The following is a 25,126-nucleotide window of genomic DNA, read 5'->3' as shown; positions in this document are numbered from 1 at the left end:
ATTGAATTTTTCTGTATAATACCATATCATACCTAACATAACATATCAAAACATATTCTACATCAAACGTCAAGGTCACAAACACAAATTGAACATGAACAGTACATGTACAGTTTCAACATGGTACCAGTGGCTAATTAGAATATATATATGTATGTATGTATATATATATATATATATATATATATATATATATATATATATATATATATATATATATATATATATATATATTTTTTTTTTTTTTTTTTTTTTTTTTTTAATGTGTGTGTTTATAAAATGTATATCAGGGTTCGTACGGTGCTTGAAATCCTTTAAAATGCTTGAAATTCAGGGTTGTGTTTTCCAGGTCTGAAAGTGCTTGAATTTTAGTTGAAGTGCTTGAAAGTGCTTGGAATTCCAACTCTGCGATGTGATGTATTTATTTATTTTTCATATTAACTCCGCCAGATCAGATGTCCAGCCAAAGCTACTTACAGAGGTGAAACATTAAAAAAAAAAAAAAAACTTAATGTCAAAAAAGAAAATTCCCAGGTGTTTTCAGGTAGACTCCACGTACATTTTTATTTTAATCTTTGTCTTAGTGCCAGTGTGTCTGAAGAACACCAAGTGGCTTCCCTTTTTTTGGATAAAACTTTGTGTTTTCCTTTCATTTCTAAACTTTTTGCTATAATGAAACATAATTTTAGATGTTTATAGCATAATACAATGTACATTATTGGGATAAAAAGTGAAAAAAAGAGTATATGTATTGATGTAGGCCTAGGTATGTATTTTACTCCAGCAATAAGGTTCTGTGCTGGAAAAATGTGAAAATGAGCTTTAAAATTTGACCTCAAAAAATGTGTACAAACCCTTTATTTATTTATTTATTTATTTATTTATATGGTCTTCCATAGCGTAAAATAAAAACTAAAGCATTTGCACATTTCAATACTTGAACTGGATCACAGTAGAAGTGTCTGTTCTGTCTCACCATGTCTCAGGACACACCTATGTTTTGATGTATGCCGCTCCAACACTTTCTGACGTTGACACAAGAAAAGAGAATTAACTCAAACCTCATCTCCAGAACATGAGTGAAAAAAAATTAAGTAATTTGTTCACTATTAAATTAAGTGAAAACTTTTTTTAATAGTATGCAATATACAATACAAAAATACGGCATGAAGGCTGAAACCTATACACCACAAAATTAGTCTCAAGACACATCAGTCACTTTGTAGTCGTAACGAAGTGGGTGATCGCTCCAGTGTTTGTCTAGCCTTGATAATAGACATATCAGCTAAAAATCTGACAGTGTTCCTACTCATAGTTTCACAGCAGTGAATACATTTATGGTGTGACCATAAACTGAATATCTTTGGATTGTGACGAAACAAAGTATTTGAGAATGACATCTTTAGATTTAGGAGATAGTTTTTCACCATTTTCTGGCACTTTATAAACCAAATAATTATTAATATAGAGAATAATCAAGTGAACAATGACAATCAACAGAGAGGATAGTGTTGAGTTGCAGGCCTGGTCAGAGGCTGTGTTCAAAACACAGAGGGTCAAACTGAAGCTGAATGCATATTTGTGTGAAGGGCAGACCGTCCACATGATGACACACATCTATTACACACTGAGCTGACACCGCTGCTGCTGAGCATTTAATGAGCTGTTCAAATGCGCCTCGTAAACCTCTGATTGACGTTCTGTAAAAATGCTTTAAAAAGGCAGCCCTAATGAATATGTTCCCCATTCATGTTGTACTCTGCCACCCACCTGCGACACATCCACTATTAATTAGAATATTGTTTTTTATGACCCCGTCTGCCTGATTCATGCATCACTACTGGAGCTGTGCAGATGAACAGAGCTGCCGGCACAGCCTTATGCTCTGAGTGCTTTCTTTTTATGTCATTATTTCATGCATGCATCCGTGTCTGTAACATTTAAAAACGTGCATGTTTTTTGTTTTTGAATTCAGTGCATGCCACCATTTTTTGTGTGTAAAGTGTGTCTTTAGTTTGTCAGATGTCGTCCTGCTCAGTGTTTGGGTTCCAGTTTTTTCATATGTGTCTGGTTTAGATTAATCGGACCAATCAGATGTTGTGTTGTTTTGTTTCCTATAGTTACTTGTATCTGCTGTTTGTTTTTGTCGCTGAACCCTTTGAAACATTAAAAGCGTCTTATGTAACAGTGTTTTGGTGCAGATGTGCGGTACAATCACAGCTCACACATGGCTTACAGACAGGGGCAGCGCTATTGATCAGATCCTGTCAGCTGGGCTAAAATACTAACTAACTGTGTCTCTTTAATCTCCTTTTTCCTCCATATGTGCAGCCATCAAATCAAGTCTCTGCAGTATAGTATAACTGGGGATGTCATCCTGGTGATTTCGGGGAACTCACAAGCCAAAGTATTGGACCGTGATGGATTTAATGTGATGGAGTGTGTGAAAGGAGATCAGTACATCGTGGATATGGCCAACACAAAGGTAAGTGGAACGCTCATGTACCATATCCAACTGTGAATGTCACTTCAATGTTGATGTTGGACATGTTAAGTCCAACGCAGCTAAAATATGCACAGTTGGATCATCAGACAGGGTGGAAACAAGTTAAATAACCTGAGAAGCAGATACATTCTCTGGCAGATCAGCCTGGTCCTGCTACCGTTCAGACTAGAGTGTCAGTGTCGAATCACAACCATTTATCTACTGATGCAGTTTGGTTCGATGGCAAATAAGGATGCGCCGATTCCACTTTTTTCCAGACTGAGTACAAGTACTTACATTTGAGTACTTGCTGATACCGAGTACCAATATGAGTCCTTAATAATTCCATTCCAGTTGTTAGTTCCTTTTGTAAATGTGCTTTATTGTCGTTGTCATGAGACTGACTGGAACAAAGTGCTGCTACTAGGGATGGGAATCGAGAACTGGTTCTTTCTGAGAACCGGATCCCAGTAGTTTGATTCCTTGGAATCGTTTGCCTGCCTGCTTAACGATTCTGCTTATCGATTCCGCCTTCCGCCTATGCGCGATGACGTCACGCGTATGCTGCTTTGTTTTGGTCAGAATGTAGCCAACATGGTGTTGAGGCAGAAACAGTCTAAAAAAACGACACCAGGGCCACTTGTAACACTGTCAAAGCTTCCATTTCTTCAAAAGGGTGGAATCCCTCCAATATGTTCAACATTTGTCCACAGCATGTGATTCATTTGATACGCTGCTTAGCGGCACTTGTGAATCTAGCGGCAGAGTGAACGCCGGGCCATCATCTGGGCCCAGTTCCGGTTCTGGTGCAGGCAACAAACATCGTACCCCCTCAAATACAAGTTTCTGAAAGTTGGGGAAAGGAAAAACCACTAGTACCACGCTATAAAGTGTGAAAAAGTAGGACATGACTTTTTTTTTTTTTTCTCTATTATTTCCAGTGTCAGTTATAGTAGAAAAGGCCTCCGTCAAGTGCACCATCCTATGGAAGTTTCATTTGTTTGTCAGACTGTGGAAAATCTGCCCTGTGACACATACAGTACAGGCCAAAAGTTTGGACACACCTTCTCATTCTTCGCATTTTCTTTATTTTCATGACTATTTTCATTGTAGATCCTCACTGAAGGCATCAAAACTATGAATGAACACGTGGAATTATGTACTTAACAAAAAAGTGTGAAATAACTGAAAACATATCTTATATTCTAGTCTCTTCAAAGTAGCCACCCTTAGCTCTGATGACTGCCTTGCACACTCTTGGCATTCTCTTGATGAGCTTCCAGAGGTAGTCACCTGAAAGGGTTTCCCAACAGTCTTGAAGAAGTTCCCAGAGATGCTTAGCACTTGTTGGTCCTTTTGCCTTCACTCTGCGGTCCAGCTCAACCAAACCATCTCGGTTGGGTTCAAGTCTGGTGACTGTGGAGGCCAGGTCATCTGGTGCAGCACTCCATCACTCTCCTTCTTGGTCAGATATCCCTCACACAGCCTGGAGGTGTGTTTGGGGTCATTGTCCTGTTGAAAAATAAATGATGGTCCAACTAAACGCAGACCGGATGGAATGGCATGTCACTGCAGGATGCTGTGGTAGCCATGCTGATTCAGGTTGCCTTTAATCTTGAATAAATCCCCAACAGCGTCACCAGCAAAGCACCCCCACACCATCACACCTCCCCCTCCATGCTTCACGGTGGGAACCAGGCATGTAGCATCCATCCGTTCACCTTTTCTGCATCGCACAAAGACATGACGGTTGGATCCAAAGATCTGAAATTTGGACTCATTAGACCAAAGCACAGATTTCCACTGGTCTAATGTCCATTCCTTGTGTTTCTTGGCCCAAATAAATCTCTTCTGTTTGTTGCCTCTCCTTAGCAGTGGTTTCCTAGCAGCTATTTGACCATGAAGGCCTGATTCACGCAGTCTCCTCTTAACAGTTGTTGTAGAGATGTGTCTGCTGCTAGAGCTCTGTGTGGTATTCATCTGATCTCTAATCTGAGCTGCTGTTAATTTGCGATTTCTGAGGCTGGTGACTCGCATGAACTTATCTTCAGCATCAGAGGTGACTCTTGGTCTTCCTTTCCTGGGGCGGTCCTCATGTGAGCCAGTTTCGTTGGAGCGCTTGATGGTTTTTGCGACTGCACTTGGGGACACATTCAAAGTTTTTTAAATTTTCTAGACTGACTGACCTTCATTTCTTAAAGTAATGATGGCCACTCGTTTGTCTTTACTTAGCTGATTGGTTCTCGCCATAATATGCATTCTAACAGTTGTCCAATAGGGCTGTCAGCTGTGCATCAACCTGACTTCTGCACAACACAACTGATGGTCCCAACCCCATCAATAAGGCAAGAAATTCCACGAAGTAACCCTGACAAGGCACAGCTATGAAGTGAAAACCATTTCAGGTGACTACCTCTGGAAGCTCATCAAGAGAATGCCAAGAGTGTGCAAAGCAGTCATCAGAGCTAAGGGTGGCTACTTTGAAGAAACTAGAATATAAGAGATGTTTTCAGTTATTTCACACTTTTTTGTTAAGTACATAATTCCACATGTGTTCATTCATAGTTTTGATGCCTTCAGTGAGGCTCTACAATGAAAATAGTCATGAAAATAAAGAAAATGCGAAGAATGAGAAGGTGTGTCCAAACTTTTGGCCTGTACTGTACTTCGACCAATCACATGCATTTACAGACTAGTAGGGTTAGGGTTGAAAATCTGTCTGACAGCAGCCAGTATTGATGGTTGTATTCCTACTGCATGGATCAACATGGAACCTTGAAAAGGCAATTTCTCCTCCCACTTTCATAGTCATGTATGATTTATATGTAGTGTTTGGATAATGACCCATAGGAGACAACTACAGAAGGAAGGTGTATAAATGTAAACAGATACATATTTAGACTGACTGACTGACTTATCTATCTATCTATCTATCTATCTATCTATCTATCTATCTATCTATCTATCTATCTATCTATCTATCTATCTATCTATCTATCTATCTATCTGTCTGTCTGTCTGTCTGTCTGTCTGTCTGTCTGTCTGTCTGTCTGTCTGTCTGTCTGTCTGTCTGTCTGTCTGTCTGTCTGTCTGTCTGTCTGTCTGTCTGTCTGTCTGTCTGTCTGTCTGTCTGTCTGTCTGTCTGTCTGTCTATCTACCTATCCATCCATCCATCCATCCATGCCAAACTGGGAAGTTACAGAGGTGACATTTTCTCAACACAAAGTCAAACTAACCCTTGTAGAACCTGTGTAGATGTCTGAACTACAGCTGTCTCACATGGACACCTGGACTGTTAGACTCTTGTCATGCCCATCTGAGCCTAGGGCTGCACAATTTTGGCCGAAAATAAAATCCTATTTTTTTTCCTCTAAAAACTTGATTTTTTATTTCGATTGCAATTTTTGAGTAAAACTACAAAACACAAAAGAAGTCAGCATGTCATTTTTGTGAGCAGCCCGCAACGCAAGGCACTGTTCCCTACCTCAAATCTGTGATGGTATCACGCGATGGGCACACAGAAGTGATACCAGTGTAAGTCAGTGACAGGCATCAGTCGTGTATGCGTGCATGCACCATGTAATATGAATCCGCATGCAGTTATATTTGAATTGGGGGATCCGTGTGTGAAACCATGGCTTACATTGGTACCACTACTGCAGGCCTATCACAGATTTAACGTCTGTGGTCATCACATAGACTTCTGTGAAAGACTGCTGTCACAGATAGGAGGAGGAGCCTACGGTAGGCCACAGGCGTGCAGCCCGGAGGCACAAGAGAGATGAAATTAATGTGACGATTTCCCTTTTTTAAAAATCGTCCTAATTAAAAAACCTGATTTTGATTTAAAATTGATTAATCACGCAGCCCTATCTCAGCCTCTTTTGTATTGTGTGTGTGGTTGGAGACTCAGAACAGGGATCAAATTTCTTGAAAATCACTGGGTAAGATTCCAACATCTATTAAAAATAAAGCCCAAGTTGTAATAAAGTGGACGTATCCAGAAGGATTATGCAGATATCTTTGTGATTTCATTTCTATACCAACAACAGCCTGCCCAAGAGTAACTGTTTGTAAAGTGGTTGTAAACAGCGGCAGGATGCTGTGTTCTGCTGCGCTGGTCATGAACTCAGCCAGCGTTTAATGGCATCAATGTGTAGCTGTGAGCTGGAGTGTATTTGTATGTGAGGGTAATGGTTTGTGTTGGAGGACCAGTCTCTGGGGGAGAGGAGCGCCACATGCTGTCGTGGTTCAGCTCTTGGTTGTACCTGGATCTACAAAGGAAGACCCAGATTAAGTGTCCATGTTTGGGTTTAAGTGTGTTTAACAGAGCTGTACTGGTGGTCAGTGACCATCTGTGCCAGCTGCAGTGCATTTAGACATGGTTTATAGCTGCCATGTGACTGACTTGAACAAGTGAAGGCCCATTGATTGCCAGTGGTGTTTTCCTGGATGACATTCTTCTCCTGTTCCATCTGGAGCTGGTGCAGGAGTTTGGTTCAATGAGCATGCCTTCCAGCCTACTGTCATGGTCCTGGCTGTCACGTACTTGGATGTAGATTCATCCTACTGTGTGTAGAGGCGCTTCTGAAATTAATGCTTCTTTCTCATTTTGATGTGTTGTTAATTCCATTTATATAAGGCATCATTAGATGAAGCCGATGTTGCCTGTTGACAACGTGACTGAAATCTAAATAAACAACAATTTGACTAGCATTCCAAAGTAATTGTTGTCAAATAAACAGTACACAGATCTATTAATGGACTCATTTCTTCAGCCCTGGTAAACAATGTCAAAACATACAGACACCGGAGTCTGCTTTAGTTATCCGCAATAAAAAACAGAAGTGGGAAGTAACAAAGTAGTAATTTTGACTCCATTTTAGAAGAAATATTTGTACATTCTGGTCCTTTGACTTTCAAAGCAGGTTTTTTCATTTAACATTAAAATAAACTAAAAAAAAATAAGCTTATAAGAAGATGTATTTCTTTTAGTATTTAGTTTTTATTTATTTAGTTCCAGGACAGTGTGTATTGGCATTAGTTACAAAGAACAAGATGTGTGCAGCAGATTTAGCAGAGGAGCTAATTTCCATCATTTAAAGGGTTCAGTTGTGGAATAGTGCTCATTTAAAACTTAAGCAATGCATTTCCTGTTATGTTTTAAAAAAAAAACATTATATGCATCTGTATTTGAGAGTTATGGCTGTAATTGGAATAAAAGTGTATATATACATATACATATATATATATATATAATTTTTATTTTTTTTCTTTCAACTTGACCCCATGTATTGTGTATCTTAAGCTGTAAAATAGGTGGCATTAATAAGCTTTACTTCTGCCGAACTGATATTTTCTTACACCCCTACTTTGTCCCGCCCCTTTTCAGGTAAATGTAATTACAAAAACTATTGTACTGTCCTTCTGTCTAAGATTGTTATGATTGTTGATATTTGTATCATTATGCATGTTTGGCTTGTTGGCATAAAGGTTAAATTTCATCTCATGTTTAGAATAAATCACTAAATCAAATCAAATCAAATGTTATGCTGTTGTTTTACTGGTCCGACCCACTTGAGATCAAATTGGGCTGAATGTGGCCCCTGGTTTAGAACGTAGTCTCCTGAGCAGGGGAGCAGTTATTCATTCACAGACCCTTTTAGCTTTGAACGTATGATATAGTAACAAGTTAGTGTTGCCGTTCAATTTAACAACCAAGTAATTTGTCATGAATCCCCTTAAGTTGTTAAACTTTTATCGATTACTGAAGTGGTGTGCATTAAGTACGGTGTAAAGACAGGCCTGTTTGTCTGATCCACACATAGCGATGCCGTTTGGTCAATGTCTGCTCCGTAACGCTGCCCTGTCATGAACATCCTGTCAAATAGTGGTATGTCATGTTCGGAGTGTCTTTGCAGCGCACTTAAGTGTTTCCTCTCTGACCTGGCAGCCGGAATGGCCTCTCACTGGGTCTGTGTCACTTTAAAGTTGTTTGTTTCCTGTCGTTCTCTGCAGAACTGCTTCAGCAGAGGTGACGGTTTAAAGTCCGTCTGCAGGGAGCTCTGTGTTTGGGACTGGGACCAACACGTTCCTGCAGTGCTTCTCATTTCACTGGCTCAGTTTTTAGGTCATGGTCAAGATATGATGAAGGCTACAGAAGTCAGCTGGTCTCAGTGACCACCTGGACTTTAGATTTTGTTTTTTTTCAATTATCTTTATTAGGGGTGTTAGAAAATATCGGTTCTGCAATATTCATTTCACAATACTGTATCGATTGTAATGCGGCTAGTACAAACACTGAATCCAAATGCAGTAACTCGGACACAAAAATAAGGTTCAAAAGATTTATTATTCACACAAAGGTGAAAGAATAATAATAATGACAGAATCTTGAGGATAAAGGTTGGAGATATCCTCCTCTGATTCGTCCTCCGGTTCGAGGGCGGCAGCCCGTCTCCCCGAGCGGTGTTTGGGGTATTTTTCCCGACTGGGGAAAAGCAAAGGGAGGTCAGGGACGGAAACAGGTCATGCACAGGCAGGCTATCACTCAGGCAACAGGACATAAGGGCTAGACAAATACTCACGTACCAGAAAGTCAGGCCGAGAAGATCGAAACCAGGAAATCCAATGAGGCAGACAAAAACCGACAGGGAGCAGGCAGAAGGCAAAAAACCGAGGAATCCAAAAGGGGTCACAACAGGCAGACAAAACGAACAAATGAGGTCAAGACGCTGGTAAGAACTACAAGAGTTACAAACTGGCGTCTGACTAGGGGAAGAGACAGGGTTTAAGTACACAAAAGGGAGGGAAGACAACTAGACACAGGTGGAGCAAATCAGGGCGGAGACAGGTAATCAGGACAGAGGTCAGGATGAACGGGGAACAGGAAGTAAAGACGACAGACAAGACACATGAGGGAAAACTTAACAAAATAAAACAGGAAATGACAAACAAAACATAAAAGACAGACAAAACCAGACTAGCGTCTGGCAGCAGGTATGACAATCGATATTAAAAAGTACTGCATCGATATTTTTAGGTATTTATTCGACTGCAGATATGGAGGAGGTTCATTTTTGTTTTTTGTTTTTCTTTATTGTTTATATCTTATATATTATTATTTAACACTGTTTTATTAAATAATGGTAATTTGAAGCATCCTAAAAGTATCTTTTTACTGTCTGAGAGGCAGATGTTTGTTCCTTTTTTGGGATTGCACAAAAATAATGTTATGATGTTAATTACGAACCTGTGATGAACTGGTGAAATGTCCAGGGTGTACCCCGCCTTCGCCCCTATGTAGCTGGGATAGGCTCCAAGCGACCCCCGTGACCCTAGTGAGGATAAAGCGGGTTCAGATGATGAATGAATTATGAACTAATCGAATATGAACATGTGAACAGGATCTTAAACTGTATTGTCTGTAAAACAATTTTAGTTTTAACACAGGAACATTTTGTGTTACAGCATTAGATCCTGTTCTGATCAAATAAAAATGTGTTGAGTATTTGTGCATATTTCTGGTGTAATTCAATTCTTCCAGGCAATAATAATAAAAAAAAAGGCCTTTTTAACAGTATCATGATATATATCGTATCATGATCCTAGTATTATGATTTGTATCGATTCTTGCCAGTACACACCCCTAATCTTTATTAGATTTTATTACATTTTTACAACAACAAATGTACACACACACAACCCACAATGTACACACAACACCTGGTCTATATGAAAATAAAAATATAAAGCTGTTGGAAGATAAGCAGAGTAAGAAAAAAAAGGGTAGACTAATCCAAGATAAAGCAAATAGTCCACAGTATGGACTTATAGTGTGGATAAAACACAGATCAGGCAGTCAATCAGTAACAGGTGAGATCAGTAGTGATCTGACTGAGAACAGGAACTAAAGATATTCAGTCATTGAAGAGGTCTGAAAATGTAGAAGTGACTGATGAGGTAATGAAACCAAGGTATGGAGTCCAAATTCTCATAAACTGTCCCTTTGAGGAATGAAGTGAACAGGTCAAATATTCCATAAAAGCTTTCCATAAGGATTTGATGGCAAGTTGTTTTAGTGGGATGTTTGTCATTTATCCAAGACATGAACGTATGTTTCCTTGTAGCATATGTGACGATATCATAAAGTCTTTTCAAGCTGGTGTCGATAATGTCCTGACTTGGACGTCCCAAGAGCAGAGATAAAGGGTCCAGTTTCAAAGATACTCCAAGAATCTTTTCCATGTCCTGTAAAATATCTACCCAGTAGGATTTAATTTGTAGACATGAGCAGACACAGTGTGTAAACCAGTTTTTTTCAACCTTGGGGTCGGGACCCCATGTGGGGTCGCCTGGAATTCAAATGGGGTCGCCTGAAATTTCTAGTAATTGATAAAAAAAAAAAAAAAAAAAACAATTTACAAATAAAAAATCTGTGTTGAGTTGACAGAGCCAATCCCAATCCATAACAGACAAACTGTGAGTGTGAAACTGAAGCACTGTGGTACTTTTTATCCGTCAAATGTTCATTATGGTCAGTTTCAGATGCTGCAGCTCTTTCATAATTCAAAGTTTGAGTTATTGTTTGTTCAGTATTAATTGTCAGTCTCGTAAATCCAAGCTGGACTGACTGTACATATCCTGACCAAGGAAAATTAAATTCTCCCTTTGTGCAGTAATCTACACTTGGCTTTTCTGCTTCCTTCCAGAATAATATATATTATATAGACTAAATGTTCTCTAAAATTACCCTGGATTTGAAACATAGTATAGCAAACTATTACATGATCAAAAACAAATTAATTTTAGCCCAAAAAAAAAAATGTTTGGGGTTGCCAGAAATGTGTGATGTTAAAATGGGGTCAGGAGCCAAAAAAGGTTGGAACCACAGTGTGTATAGGTTCCTATCGTACAGGGGTGTCAAACTCATTTTCTTCCGGGGGCCACATTCAGCCCAATTTAATCTGAAGTGGGCCGGACCAGTCCAATAATAGCATGATAGCCAATAAGTAATGACAACTCCAAATTGTTTTAGTGCAAAAAATAACGTTCAGTTATGCCAATATTGACGTTTATAAACTATCCAAACTAAAAGGTTGTGAATAACCTGAAAAAAATGAAATTTATTAAGAAATATAAGTATAATTTTATCAATATTATGCTTCAACTTACCATTTATACATATGCAGTACAGATCAGATCTACAAAGGCACAAAACATTTAGTAACAGACAGAATATTGTTAAAATTGCACTTAATTTTCTTTAGACATTTCAGGTTGTTCATATTTGTTCAGGTTATTCACATTTTATTGTTAAAGGATAGTTTGTTAATGTAAACATTTTCATAATTTAATGTTTTTTGCACTAAATCAAAGAGAAAAAATTGGTGTTGTCATTATTTGTAGGTTATTACCTCCGCCAAGGAGGTTATGTTTTTGCCAGGGTTTGTTTGTCTGTCTGTCTGTCTGTCTGTTTGTCTGTCCGTTAGTGTGCAACATAACTCAAAAAGTTATGGACAGATTTTGATGAAATTTTCAGGGTTTGTTGGAAATGGGATAAGGAAGAAATGATTAAATTTTGGTGGTGATCGGGGGTGGGGGGGCCCACGGGGGGGCCCATTTCCAACAAACCCTGAAAATTTCATCAAAATCTGTCCATAACTTTTTGAGTTATGTTGCACACTAACGGACAGACAAACAGACAGAGAGACAGACAAACAAACAAACAAACCCTGGCAAAAACATAACCTCCTTGGCGTCGGGGGGCCCACGGGGGGGGCCACTGATCAGCCTTGGCAGAGGTCTGCGCTCTCCGAGTGCTTCTAGTTATGGTATTATTTTTGAGTTTGATGCCCTAACTTGCACTTTGCAGATTCATCCTGCGGACCGGATTAGAACCTTTGGCGGGCTAGTTTTGGCCCCTGGGCCGCATGTTTGACACCTGTGCTATAGTAGTCCTGCACTTCAAAGAGAGGTGAAAGTTGGTGATTCATCTGGTGTCTTTTATCAGGAGACATTTGCACACAGTGCAGAATTTTGAATTGCAACAGCCTTGAGCAGTTACACACCAAGAGTTTTTTAGTATGGTTCCAGATTATGTCCCGTTCTTCATTAATGTCTACACCGAGTTCATTTTGCCACACCTGTGCTACACTATGTGGACTTTAGATTTCGATTTCTACTACCTCTAATTGTTGGCACCTGCCACAGCTGTTTACTAAATATCAAAACTCCCCTTTGTCAAATGGATCCACATTAAATGAAATCATTCCCAGGTGTGTGCTGTAACTCAGTGCACCTTGAAGCCACACACGTTGTTGTCAGTAATGAACCAGTGTGTTGTTAAGTGTGTTGTTTGCTCATTTTCACTTTCTGCTCTTTTTAGGGGCACACGGCCATGCTGAATTCTGGTTGCTGGCATCCCAAAATTAAAGAGGAGTTTATGACCTGCTCCAACGATGGGTGAGTTTTAAGCAAGTGAACTGCGGGCAAGATATATTACTTCTCCCATGGCTTATTTGTAGCTGCTTTCAAGTACATGCATCCATTTAAAATATTTTTATACAACACTAGTCTCTTTTCCATCATCCATCTGAGCTAAACTTTACCCATATTTCCTAAATGTGTTCAAAACAGAAGTGTGTAATGTTGGTTTGTCCATTCATCCCAAATGTGCTGATTAGTTTCTTTATTCTGGTAGATGTCAGTAGAAGTCATTCCATAAACATGAACATAAATCTGTGTTGTTTGGAATCTAGAATGCTCGTTCCCCCTCTATCTCCTACTAAATTCTAAAATGACTGGGTTTCCTGGTGTGTCCACACATATTCACACATGTTTGGGTTAAACTCTTCTTCTCTTGTTCTAACATCCATCAACATACATTTTTTTTCTTCATGTGACTCTAGTTGCACAAAAAGGTCTTTCCAATACAGTTTTGCGCTGTAGTTGTTAAATAATAAAATTATTCCTCAAAATACAACTTGCCTAATAATTGTGCACAATGTTATGTATGTATATATGTATTAGCGATGCACAATAATTATCAGCCCGATTTTGAAAAAAAAATGGCGTCATTCAGATAATTCCGATAATTAAAGTTTTCACTGATAGATACAGCCCATAATAATAAATCTAAATTGCTTAGATTTGGCGCATTTCACCAGTACACAGTGCACGTTGTTGCGAAGAAGAAGTAGAAGAAGAAGAAGAAGAAGAAGAAGAAGAAGAAAAAAGAAATACAGGGTGTCCCATAAGTCTCCATACATAGGAGACATAATACATTCCATACATATATGGTTCTAACATGTATTTCTTTATATTTCTTCTTTATAGTTCTTCAGCAGTGGAGGACACGCATTGAAATGTGTTCCCGACAAAATGGCAGTCATATAGAGCATATTATATAAATAAAAATGGTTTATGTCAAGAAACGTTTATTTTTCCTATATATGGAGACTTATGGGACACCCTGTAGAAATCAGACCATTGTTTGTCAGTCAAAGGGTTCCTTACTCTCTGCTACAGCTGCCAGACCCAGCGGTTGTTTTGGTCCGACAGCAGCAGAAGAAGAGGGACATTTGAAAACGTTGAACGTCCAAACAGCTGATCGTAGCTTAATGCCCCAGAACAGTGACCAATCAGCACCAAAGTAGGTGTGGACATCTGTAGCCACGCCCACTTTCACCTCTGCTAAAATCCCACCCGCAGTTTAATGGATCTTGTCCTCTCCATATGGACACATTATAGAGAAAAAGCTGAACGGAGCTGAATGTGTGAAAACAGCGGTCGATCATCACCAAATTCTGTCTGTGACATAAATAGAATGAAGTGAAAACCCTTGGACTATTTGAAGCAGACAGAGGCTTTACGTTCTGTAGAAGCTTTTATTGGACTATTAACAGAGTTTAATACTGACTGGAAAGAAGAAGAAAAGAACTGGAAGAATGAGAACTATCAGTCGTTGGTTTTGGTATCAGTTACCAGAAGCAGGAAGTTATCAGTATCAGTTGGAAGATAACAATTATCATGCATCCCTAATAAATAAATAAATAAATAAATAAATAAACAAATACACACACATACACACACACACACACACACACACACACACTACCTTTTCACTACCAGTATACAGGGGTTGGACAAAATAATGGAAACATCTTCACCTCAAGATGATAATGCCCCAATCCATACAGCTAGAATTGTTAAAGAATGGCATGAGGAACATTCTAATGAAGTTGAGCATCTCGTATGACCGGCACAGTCCCCAGACCTCAACATTATTGAGCATTTATGGTCAGTTTTAGAGATTCAAGTAAGACGTCAATTTCCACCGCCATCGTCTCTACAAGAGTTGGAGGGTATTCTAACTGAAGAATGGCTTAAAATTCCTTTGGAAACAATTCACAAGTTGTATGAATCAATACCTCGGACAATTGAGGCTGTAATTGCCGCAAAAGGCGGACCTACACCATATTAAATTATATTTTGTTGATTTTTTAAGGTGTTTCCATTATTTTGTCCAACCCCTGTATACACTACCAGTCAAAAGTTTGGACTCTCCTTCTCATTTAAATGACATTAGATGGACCTCAGATGTCCAACCAGTGTTCAGCATCACTGGGAACTCCTTCAAGACTGTTGGAAAACATGTCAGGTGACTACCTCATGAAGCTCATCCAGAGAATGCCAAGAATGTGTAAAGCAGTAATAAAAGCAAAATCTGGCTATTTTGAAGAGTCTAAAATATAAAACATGCTTTGAGTTATGTCACACTCTTTTTAACTACATAATTCCATGTGTTTTCATTCATAGTTTTGATGGTTTCAGTGAGAATTTACGACATAAATAGTCTTGAAAATAAAGAAAAACCAGGTGAGTCCCAACTTTGGACTGGTAGTGTACATACACACACACACACACACACACACGCACGCACACATGCAGAGGCCGTGAGTGTCTAGGTGTATGGTAATATTTGTGAGAGACCATGTGTGATTTTGTGTGAGAACACAGTGATGAGACTGAGTGAGTGTGACAGGCAGCAGTGCAGAAACCCAGAGCTATCATCATTAAGTGGAAACCAGGGCCTGGCTTTGTGGGCAGGCCGCAGCCCACTGTTTACCACTGTTACTGCTCTCCCAGATGTGGAGGCTGGTTTATTTAGCTCTTATTTGAGGCTCTGGAAATCCTCCCCTGGCACGTTAGCACTGGGTGTTGCCCCTGGTCAGCTCAGTGGAGAACAGCAGAGCGGAGCGTAGGGAGCCGTTGACAGGCCGAGCAGCTGCATATACGGAGGCTGGGAGAGCAGCAACCGGAGCCCAGGCATGGAGGGAAGAAAGAAGGGATGGCTGAGGGGGACGCAGGGTTTCCATCTGCCCACTCTTAAATGGGTTATTTCCTGTCGCACTTGGATTTATCATCATGTTGACAATTAAGCTTAGATAGGCACTGATCAAACACTGTTATTTTGGTGTTTTATTATTGAAATGCAGATTCTTTTGCTGTGCTTAAAAATGACTGTAGCTGATATAAATGCTGACAGGTAAATTAACCCTTTCATGCATAGTGGTCACTCCAGTGAACAGATATTCTACAGCTGTCCTCTTATATATTCATGGGTTTGGTTGTTTTAGTTCCATTTCAGCCAACACAGTGGACAGTTATGCATCATCCCATACATTGCAATTCATAGCATTGCTGTAACTTTGCTGTTCGTGATAAACCTGATCTGCACTAACATGTTTGAGGGTAAATCAATTGCTAGTTGTTATTAGACTGTAATTAAGTTTTCTTAAACAAAAAGGATTTTTTGCATATTATGTCCATGAATTGAGTAATAACTAGTATTAGAGTATGTTAAAATATGACAAAACATCAGATTAGCTGCTTTAAAAAATGTTTTTATTTCATTGTCTTCACACAGTATATCACTGATCTTGCGTTTTAAATACATGTTTCTTTGCTTCAGAAATTAAACTCATGGTGTCCAGCTGAGTGGACATTTTTGTCACTCCATAAAAAATTGGTTAATTCATACATCAAAGGGTTAACTTCACTGCGATATGAACATGTACAATAAACACACCATGCAAGACTGTCTGCAGTAAAGAGAGGCTGAGGAATTTATTTACACAATTAGACTTTTCACCAGCTGTCATGTATTACTATCAGGTATCAGTAGACACCTGGGCATATTAAACCTTACATCCGACTTTTCAACTGCCCCCCCCTCCCGATTACACACCGCCACACCAACAGATCAATTCCACAGGAAACACATTGCATCTGATTCGAGTCATGAATTGTTAGATCATCACTCAGAAGTATTAAAATGTGTGAAAGGTTTTGTGATCCATCCATGATGCTCATGGTGTCATATATGTGAGCTCCTCTGAATGGTTCCATGTACAGTGTTAGGTTCTGTCTGTGGAGAATCCCTCCTTTAACAACGCAGCAAGATCGAAGTGTTGAAAATAAAGACTGACCCACATATTTTACACATGTATAGATGTTTCGATTAGTACATCTGACTAAACAGAAACCATGCTGCACTTTAGCTAAATAAGCCTGTTAAAATAACTTCGACAAATGTGACATATTTGTTCTTGATGAATAGCTCGAAAGAAGTTGTAGTTAATAATCAGCTCCCACATGACCCCAGGTGGACCTTCAGGTCTGCGTTTTGTCCAAATATAGCTATTTCTGGCTTGTGGCGACAAACCACAATCCAAACTCCTGTCTTCAAAACAACATTGTGAGAATCATTAGGTGAATCACAATGGCTCCTTCTGTAGTCACAGCATGTCATTTATAATGCAGTAATAGAATTCATCATGATACACTACAGATTCTGGAAATCATTTAAAATTATCTGCATTGCAAGTATTTTCTTATTTAATTTGAATTTAACCTCCTCTATGTTTGTATAGATAGATATTCTTTATTGATCCCAAACTAGGAAATTGTAGCACAGCAGCATGACAGACAGTAAACATAGAATATAAGACATAGAATATAAGATTAACAATAGAATACAATATGTTGTACTCATATTGAAATAATTACACCATGCACTAACACTTAGTCTATCAGGCAAAGACACAGCATGTCGTCAGCTACACTTACATAAATAGGTTTTAATTTGGTTGTGACTGTGAAGTTAATTTATTTATCACAATCCGTATCATCATCGCAGTATTGTATATTTTTATTATTTCTCACTGCAGATTTTCCTCATGTGTGCATTATGAAAGCCTCGTAGTGGTAAAACCAGACCAAGCACAAAACATCTGTTTAGGCGGTGATGGGTTCCATCTGAGACCATCTGTTTTGGACTGTGTTGGTGACAGAATGCTTTACTTCCCAGTGATTGAAAATGATTCAAAAACAAAGGCTGTATTAATCCAGATACTTAGATATGCCTGCATATATCCTTACATGTTGTATATATTTTATCTGAAGTATAGAGTGGGCTTTTTGTATATTTTAGTATTTCCTGTAAGGTTTTTTTTTGTACATTGTCAATACTTTTCAGTATATATTTTGAGTATAATTTTGTGTGATATTTTTATTGTCTTTTTGCACTTTAAGTGTTTTTGCTGCTAAAGAAGAAACAGACCTGCTAAACTGATTTTCATTGTTCTTGTAACAATGACAGTAATGATCTGTTCTATTCTATGAAACAACAGAGACTATGTCAGGTGGGCTGCTACCCTGTTGTCTGATTAATGGTGAACCTTTAAGGATTGTAGATTATGAAGCATCTCATGTTTCATGAAAGAGCTGTTGTATTGATGCGAATTTCTCTTGATTCTTTTTAGGGTTAGGGTAAATGTATTTTCATAATAACTGTAAATTGGCAAATTACGACCGGATTATACCATGTAAAGGTATATGGCCTCTAAAATGAAAGTTTGCGAAGATTCAGGAGGTAGGGAAAAGGTAAATGAGTGTTCAGTTTCATTTCCACGGTCCATGCTACCCCGCACCACCCCGTCCTGTCCTGCCCTGCCCTGCCCTGCCCCGCCCTGCCCCCCCCCCCCAAACACACACTTATAGGGTTATAGTTAACCCTGGGCTGGCCCCAAGGTCTCCTCCCAGGCAGACATGCCCGAAACACCTTCCCAGGGAGGCGACCAGGAGGCATCGTCACTAGATGAACCACCTCAACTGGTTCCTCTGGACGTGGAGTAGCAGCGGCTCTACTCTGAGTCCCTCCCAGATGTCCGACCTCCTCCCCCTGTCTCTAAGGCTGAGCCCACCCACTCCCCAGAGGAAACTCATTTTGGCCACTTGTACTCGTGACCTCTTTCTTTCGGTCATTTTCCAGAGCTCGTGACCATAGGTGAGGGTCGGAACATAGAGCGATCAGTAAATTGAGAGCTTTGCCTTTGGGCTTAGCTCCCTCTTCACCACAATGGACCGGTTTAGCGTACACATCACTGCAGACGCCGGCCCGATCCGCCTGTCAGTCTCCCACTCCATCCTACTATCACTCGTGAACAAGATCCTGAGATACTTAAACTCCTCCACCTGAAGTAGGACTTCCCACCCTAAACCCGGAGTGGGCACTCTACCCTTTTCCATCTGAGGACCATGGCCTCAGACTTGTGCCGCGTTTCCACTATGTGGTATTGGCTTGGCTTGACTCGACTCAGCCTTTTTGCATTTCCATTATGAAAAAGGGCCTGGAATCTGGTACCTGGTACTAGTTTTTTGGTATCACCTCCACCGAGGTTCCAGGACTGGGGACCAGGGACTAAAGCGTGATGTGTAAACACTGCAGACCACTGATTGGTCAGAGAGTCGTCTCTGTGACCCACCGTTTTACAAAAAACAGATGCGGAAGTTGACTAAATGTAGTGGTAGGTTAATCCACATAACAGCCCACAAAATTACACCATGGTTTGTCGAGGAGGTTCAGATGTAAAAATTCAGCGTGACAACACGGAACAAGCGAGTTTATCAGCAACTGTCTGAGCAGACGACACCGAAGTAATGTGCTGCATCGCTATGACGTCCAGGTACTGTAAAGTCTGTAGTATCTTGTAATGGAAACGGTCTCCAGGAATAGGACCTGGTACCCGAGTTGGGTCGAGTCGAGCCGAGCTGAGTTGAGCCAGTTCCACGTTGTGGAAACGCGGCATTGGAGGAGCTGATCTTCATTCCAGCCACTTCACACCACACACCAGCTCTCACTGGGGTGGTTCGCAGCTGAGCTCCATCTCCCTCTACAACTTTGACAAGTTCAATTTCTACTTGTAGGTGTTTCCATTGAAGAGTGTTTGGCTTCTGATATGTGATTCTAGTAAAGTCCCATCTCGCGACATGTTGTAATTCTGGTGAAAATACTGTATAGTCCTCGCAAGATGTTGGTTTAAGGCAGATGTTTGACTCAGTTGGATCCAAGCCTCCACGGTGTTGCCACTGTAGTGTCGGTTCATCCACTGCTATTGCACTGACTGTCTTCAACTACAGAAGAAGGGAATGGAGAATTGGCCCAAGGAAAAGTCTGCATTTATGGACACGCACTATGGATTTATGGGATGTGATTGAACAGCAGGAATTCACCAACCAGTTGTGGATCCGGAATTTCCCAGTGACCCGGGTACCATTTACTGGACTGTGTGATGTTCTTGAACCTCTGGTGTCCCCAGACTTGTCCCGCCCAGGAGAAGCAGTACCTTCACTAAAGCCAGTGTCTATTGGCCTGAACAAACTAGAACCACCTGTTCTGAGTACAGGGTCATAGGGGAGACCATTGGACTGAGCAGGACCACCAGGACCACATGAACAGGACAAGACCACATGGGTCCAAATGAACTAAATATGTTTCCATTACACTTTTGTGTGATACCTCTATATCGAAACGTCTCAAAAACCACCACATGAGAGCGTGAAAACTTTTTTGCGATCTTTGACAATTTTTTGCAACATTTCGGTGTTTCCGTTACCAGTTTTCTATTGTGCAATTTACATTTTGCACATTTCTGAGGGTAATGGAAACCCAGCTTGAAACGTTTTTCCGTCACACCAGTGAAGTCCTTTGAACTGCTGTAGAGCTCAGACTGTTGTCACTGTCCCTCTTTGGAAAAGACCAGCGGTGGATCAATAGTACCAGTGGGTGTCTGCTGTGGACTGTGTCTTCTTAAACATTCAACCTACCCTGAGGTTCTTCAGCCTTTCTTACCCATGTCAGCCCGGTAGAGGCTCTTTGTTGTGTTTGTTTCAATAGTTTATTAAGTATGATCACTGGACTGCCCAGCTCCTCAATTAAAGATCCCCCCAGGTGAAAGAATTTCATTCATAGCGCTGGCCCTCCAGCTCTTCCAGTGATTTCATTAAGGCTTTTTCCTTGAGGGGAAGTGGATGAGAGGGAAGTACTGATGAAGGAGCTTAATAATGCAGCAGCAGGGTGGTAGTGATTGTCTGTGGACATACTGAGGCTCAGTGGGCCTAACTTTATAGTCTTCCAGTGAAAAGCATTTCTGCATGGACTGGTGTGAACCTGTCAACATCCCACATTCCTGTGTCATTCTGTTGGAGGGTTTGTGCAATTGTAAAAAAAGAAAAAAGGCACAAATGTTTTCCAACATTATTCTTGTTTTATACAAAGGAGCCAAATGCGTATTAAGCACAGGGAGCATGGAGCCTCTTTGCTGAAAGACAGAGCACCTGTTTGAAAACCGCAGATTAATTTCTCAGAAAGATGTGCTGGGCTTCCTCCTTATGGAAGTATTTCTTTGGCAGGACTGAAGTTAAAGTAAACTAAAAATATTGCTGAGCCTATGTGTCAGTGGTGTATTTTGAGTCTCGCAGCCTTTTCTAAAGAACCAAATCCTCATCATCTACAATTAAAAAACTTAAATTCCTTTACAGAGTGCTTTAAAACTGAACTGGATTGCTAAAGAGCTGTAACCATCATCATGTGTAGGTAGAGGCTTCCAGGACATGACACTGCTCTGTCATAGTTTCTGTTTTGTAGTTTTATGTTGGCCCAAAGTAACACTCTAATATTCATGTTATGCTCATTTTGTTACTGAAATGTAAACCAGTTATGGGAAGAACAGGACATATGGCGACTTTCTAATTGAACCCACATGTTAGTTTTGTTAGGTTTTGAGACACACAACCACATGTGCACGCTCAAATACACAATTTGAGGAATGATTCCAGGAGGTTTGAATGCCAGGGATTCCCTTGGCTCTGGCCAGCTGTCAGGGCCGCAGCTGTATGCAAAGAGATACAAAGACGTCAGGGCAGGTCATTTAACCGCTGAGGAAATAAATGAGGCTGTTCTTCAGTTTAAATCAAACACAGAATAATGGAATAGATTTATACTGCGCTTTTCTGTTTTAAATACTGTGGTGGTGGTGGTAAACTACATCTGTATCCACAACTGCCAGAAGCGTGGCTGCCAGTCCACACTTACGGCCCCTCCCACCACCGCCAAAGTAACATTCATACACCAGCATGAGTTGCACTGGAGGCCAGGTGGGTGAAGTGTCATCCAGGTAGAGCAGGCCATCCAGTAACCCTCTGGTTACACTGGTCTACAATTTTATAGAAATGATCTGCTTCAGAGATTACCGTTAAATGATTAATAATCGTAAATAATTACCATTAAACTGTAAACCACAAATCCCACTAAATGAAAAGTGGCTGACCACGACCTCAAATAAATCCACAAGGAAGAATAAGAAAGAGTTGATTGCTTCATCAGTGGAAAATACATTTAAATCTAAGGCTCCGTTCAGACAGCAGGTCTTAATGCACAAATCAGATTTTTTTGTGAAATCAGATTTTTCGTGTGCTTGTTCATATTACAAATTAAATCTGACTTCTGTCAGTTCTCAATCTGATCTGAATGCGACCCTGAAGTGACCCGCATGCGCAAAAGAGGTCCTGATGGAATACGTGACCACGCAGATACGCATTGTGTTAACAGAAGTAAATATGGAGGTGTCCCATATCGGCGTGTGTGCAGCGCTGATAAAGTTTCTCTCCAACCGAAGTCAGCACCATTACAGTCTAATAATTTTAAGTAGAAGATTAAAAAAGGGGAGAGCCAGGTTTTTTGCTGTGGCCTTTTGTGGTGCAATGGCTGTTACATCTGTACAACGAAGTATTTGGATGTGGAGTCGGAGTCAGGAATGGTGGGATAGTGATGTTAGCGGCTTCACTCACACACTTCATTCATAATTTTAAAATGACAAGAAGAACGTTTAAATATATCTGTGACCGCCTCTCCGTAACACTCTCACCATAAGACTAGGGATGGGAATCGAGAACCAGTTCTTTTTGAGAACTGGATCCCAGTAGCTCGATTCCTTGGAATCGTTTGCCTGCTTAACGATTCTGCTTATCGATTCCGCCTTTGTTGCGCATGCATGATGATGTCACACGTACGCTGCATTGTTTTGGTCAGAACGTAGCCAACATGGCATTGAGGCAGAAACAGTTCAAAAAGACGACACCAGGTCCACTTACCTGGAACGCTGTCAAAGCTTCCATTTCTTCTAAAGAGTGGAATCGCTCCAATATGCTCGAACATTTTTCCACAGCATGTGATTCATTTACAGGAATGTCACGTATTTGATACGCTACTTAGCGGCGCTTGTGAATCTAGCGGCAGAGTGAACACCAGGCCGTCGTCTGGGTCCAGTCCCGGTTCCGGTGCGGGCAATAAACGTCATACCCCCTCAAATACAAGTTTCCGAAGGTAGGGGAAAGGAAACAACGGGAAACAGGCAGAGTCAAACCGGTTCCACGTAGTGGAAATGTGGCAATAGAGGAATTAGCAAAGCGTCTTTAGTTTCACTTTCACTGTACCCCGCCCCCCTTAAACCGAGCCCGGTGTCATCTGTTATTATTATTTGTGCATACTGTATATGTTATATTTTCTGTGCAGAGATGGAAATATAAAAGACAGTTAATGCAAACACACCCGTTTGTACTCTTTTATTCCCTCACCCAATGAGAATCGAGAAGAGAATCGGATCAATAAGCAAAATCGATAATGGAATCGGAATGGTTAAATTCTTATCGATTCCCCTCCCTACACAAGACACTCATCTCCATCGGTTCACAAGTGTGGTGCAGTCGGGCTGTACTGGCATTTCAATGACATAAAGGTTGGATAAATGCGACTTGGCCGTTCAGACTGATGTTGCATTACAAAATATCCAATATGTGTCAGATTTAGGACCACATATGAAAGTGGTCTGGGTCAGATTTGAAAAAATCTGATTTGTGCCGTTCAAACTGTCTTTAACAGGTCAGATACAGGTCCAATAGTGGCCAAAAATTGGATTTGGGCCACATTTGGCTGCGGTCTGAACGTAGCCTAATTGTCATGTGACCTTATTAGGCAAGACAAAAGAGGTTTACTTATATTGTATTGAACAAGTCAAACACAAAGGCAGGTCATTATACTTCCAAATAAATAAATGGAACATCCAGAGGAAAATAAACGTCCTATAATAACCTCCTACTTTAGATTATTCAAGTTGAAAGCACATGTGAGTGGGTTTATCAGCTGTTATCTGTGGGACATTATGGAGATGAAGACTGCAGATTGAGGAGTGTGTGTGCATGTTGGGGCGCTTCACACCGTTTGACACATCAGGTTCATCCACAGTCCAGCATGTCTCCCACCTCATCTCCTGCTTTACAGCGCAAGTGTTCCATATCCTGCCCAGGAATGCACATGCCTGACGTATAAGAAGTACATTTATCCTTTTTTTTTTTTTTTTAACTGATGAAACCCTCTAGTTTTTAGTGTGTAACACCAGTGTTTGTCAGTTTTCATTTGTATTATCTGAGTACAGACCCCTTCTGCTGAGGATACACTTGCTTAAGTCTATGTTTTTGTCTGTTTCAGTTATTTAGCACCAGGGCTGTGTGGTCTCTCCTCCCCTATTAAGACTTCTATATGTGATCTTCTGGTTTGGAAGTGCACTAATGATGTTGTGAGGTTCCTTGAATTAGTATGTCACAACACCCACAATGCCTGGGACCATAGTGCCTCTTCTTTTCTTTCTGTGCATGACTGTTGCACTGTGTATGCTCCCCTCCTAAACCTTTATGCTATTTCCCCACTTTATCTTGCTCAGCTGTGATGGACGACAGACCATCCTCTCCTTCTAATCCCCCTTTTTCATAACAGTCCCAGTTAGTCAGTCAAGCAGCCATCAGGAAACACAGCCCGTCCCCATCACTGGGACTCAGCCAGTAAACAACCTTATACAACATGTATGCCTTTCTTTAGCCTTATCTTGTCATCTGGGAAAGTGATCCTAGCAACCATCACCCCATAGTAGGCCTATAACCTGGCTGATAGATAAAATCTGGGGCCTGGGGAGTTGTCACTCCTCAGGCTGATGTGTGAACAACTGACTGGGCTACCTCATAAAGTGCACACGCATGACTGATGATGTATGGGTCTCATTTTATTACATTCACCCCTCTGTCTCTGAAGCATTTGAGCAGGAAAAAGGGGCTGCTGATTGAAGGGAAAACAAGGTTCCAAAGAAGAAACAGTGCTGGCTGTCTTTCTTTCGTCCCCTCTTTCTTTTCCAAAACAACCAACTTGTTACGATAAAGTAAGAGTTAATGGTGTTAATTAATTAACCA

The 25,126-nt window shown here is 40.4% G+C and overlaps 1 protein-coding gene across 1 annotated transcript in view; it reads left to right on the top strand.

The window, feature by feature from the left end:
- wdr70 (WD repeat domain 70) overlaps positions 1 to 25,126 on the top strand; it is a 115,434-nt gene that overhangs the window by 10,254 nt on the left and 80,054 nt on the right. Inside the window, exons 8-9 of the mRNA XM_030149186.1 lie at positions 2,332 to 2,485; positions 12,873 to 12,949. Of these exons, the coding sequence (XP_030005046.1) occupies positions 2,332 to 2,485; positions 12,873 to 12,949 (231 nt within the window). The remainder of the gene's footprint in view (positions 1 to 2,331; positions 2,486 to 12,872; positions 12,950 to 25,126) is intronic.

This window comes from Sphaeramia orbicularis, chromosome 12, assembly GCF_902148855.1.
Source record: "Sphaeramia orbicularis chromosome 12, fSphaOr1.1, whole genome shotgun sequence".
Lineage (NCBI taxonomy): Eukaryota > Metazoa > Chordata > Actinopteri > Kurtiformes > Apogonidae > Sphaeramia > Sphaeramia orbicularis.
This window is presented reverse-complemented; position numbering and strand designations above follow the sequence as displayed.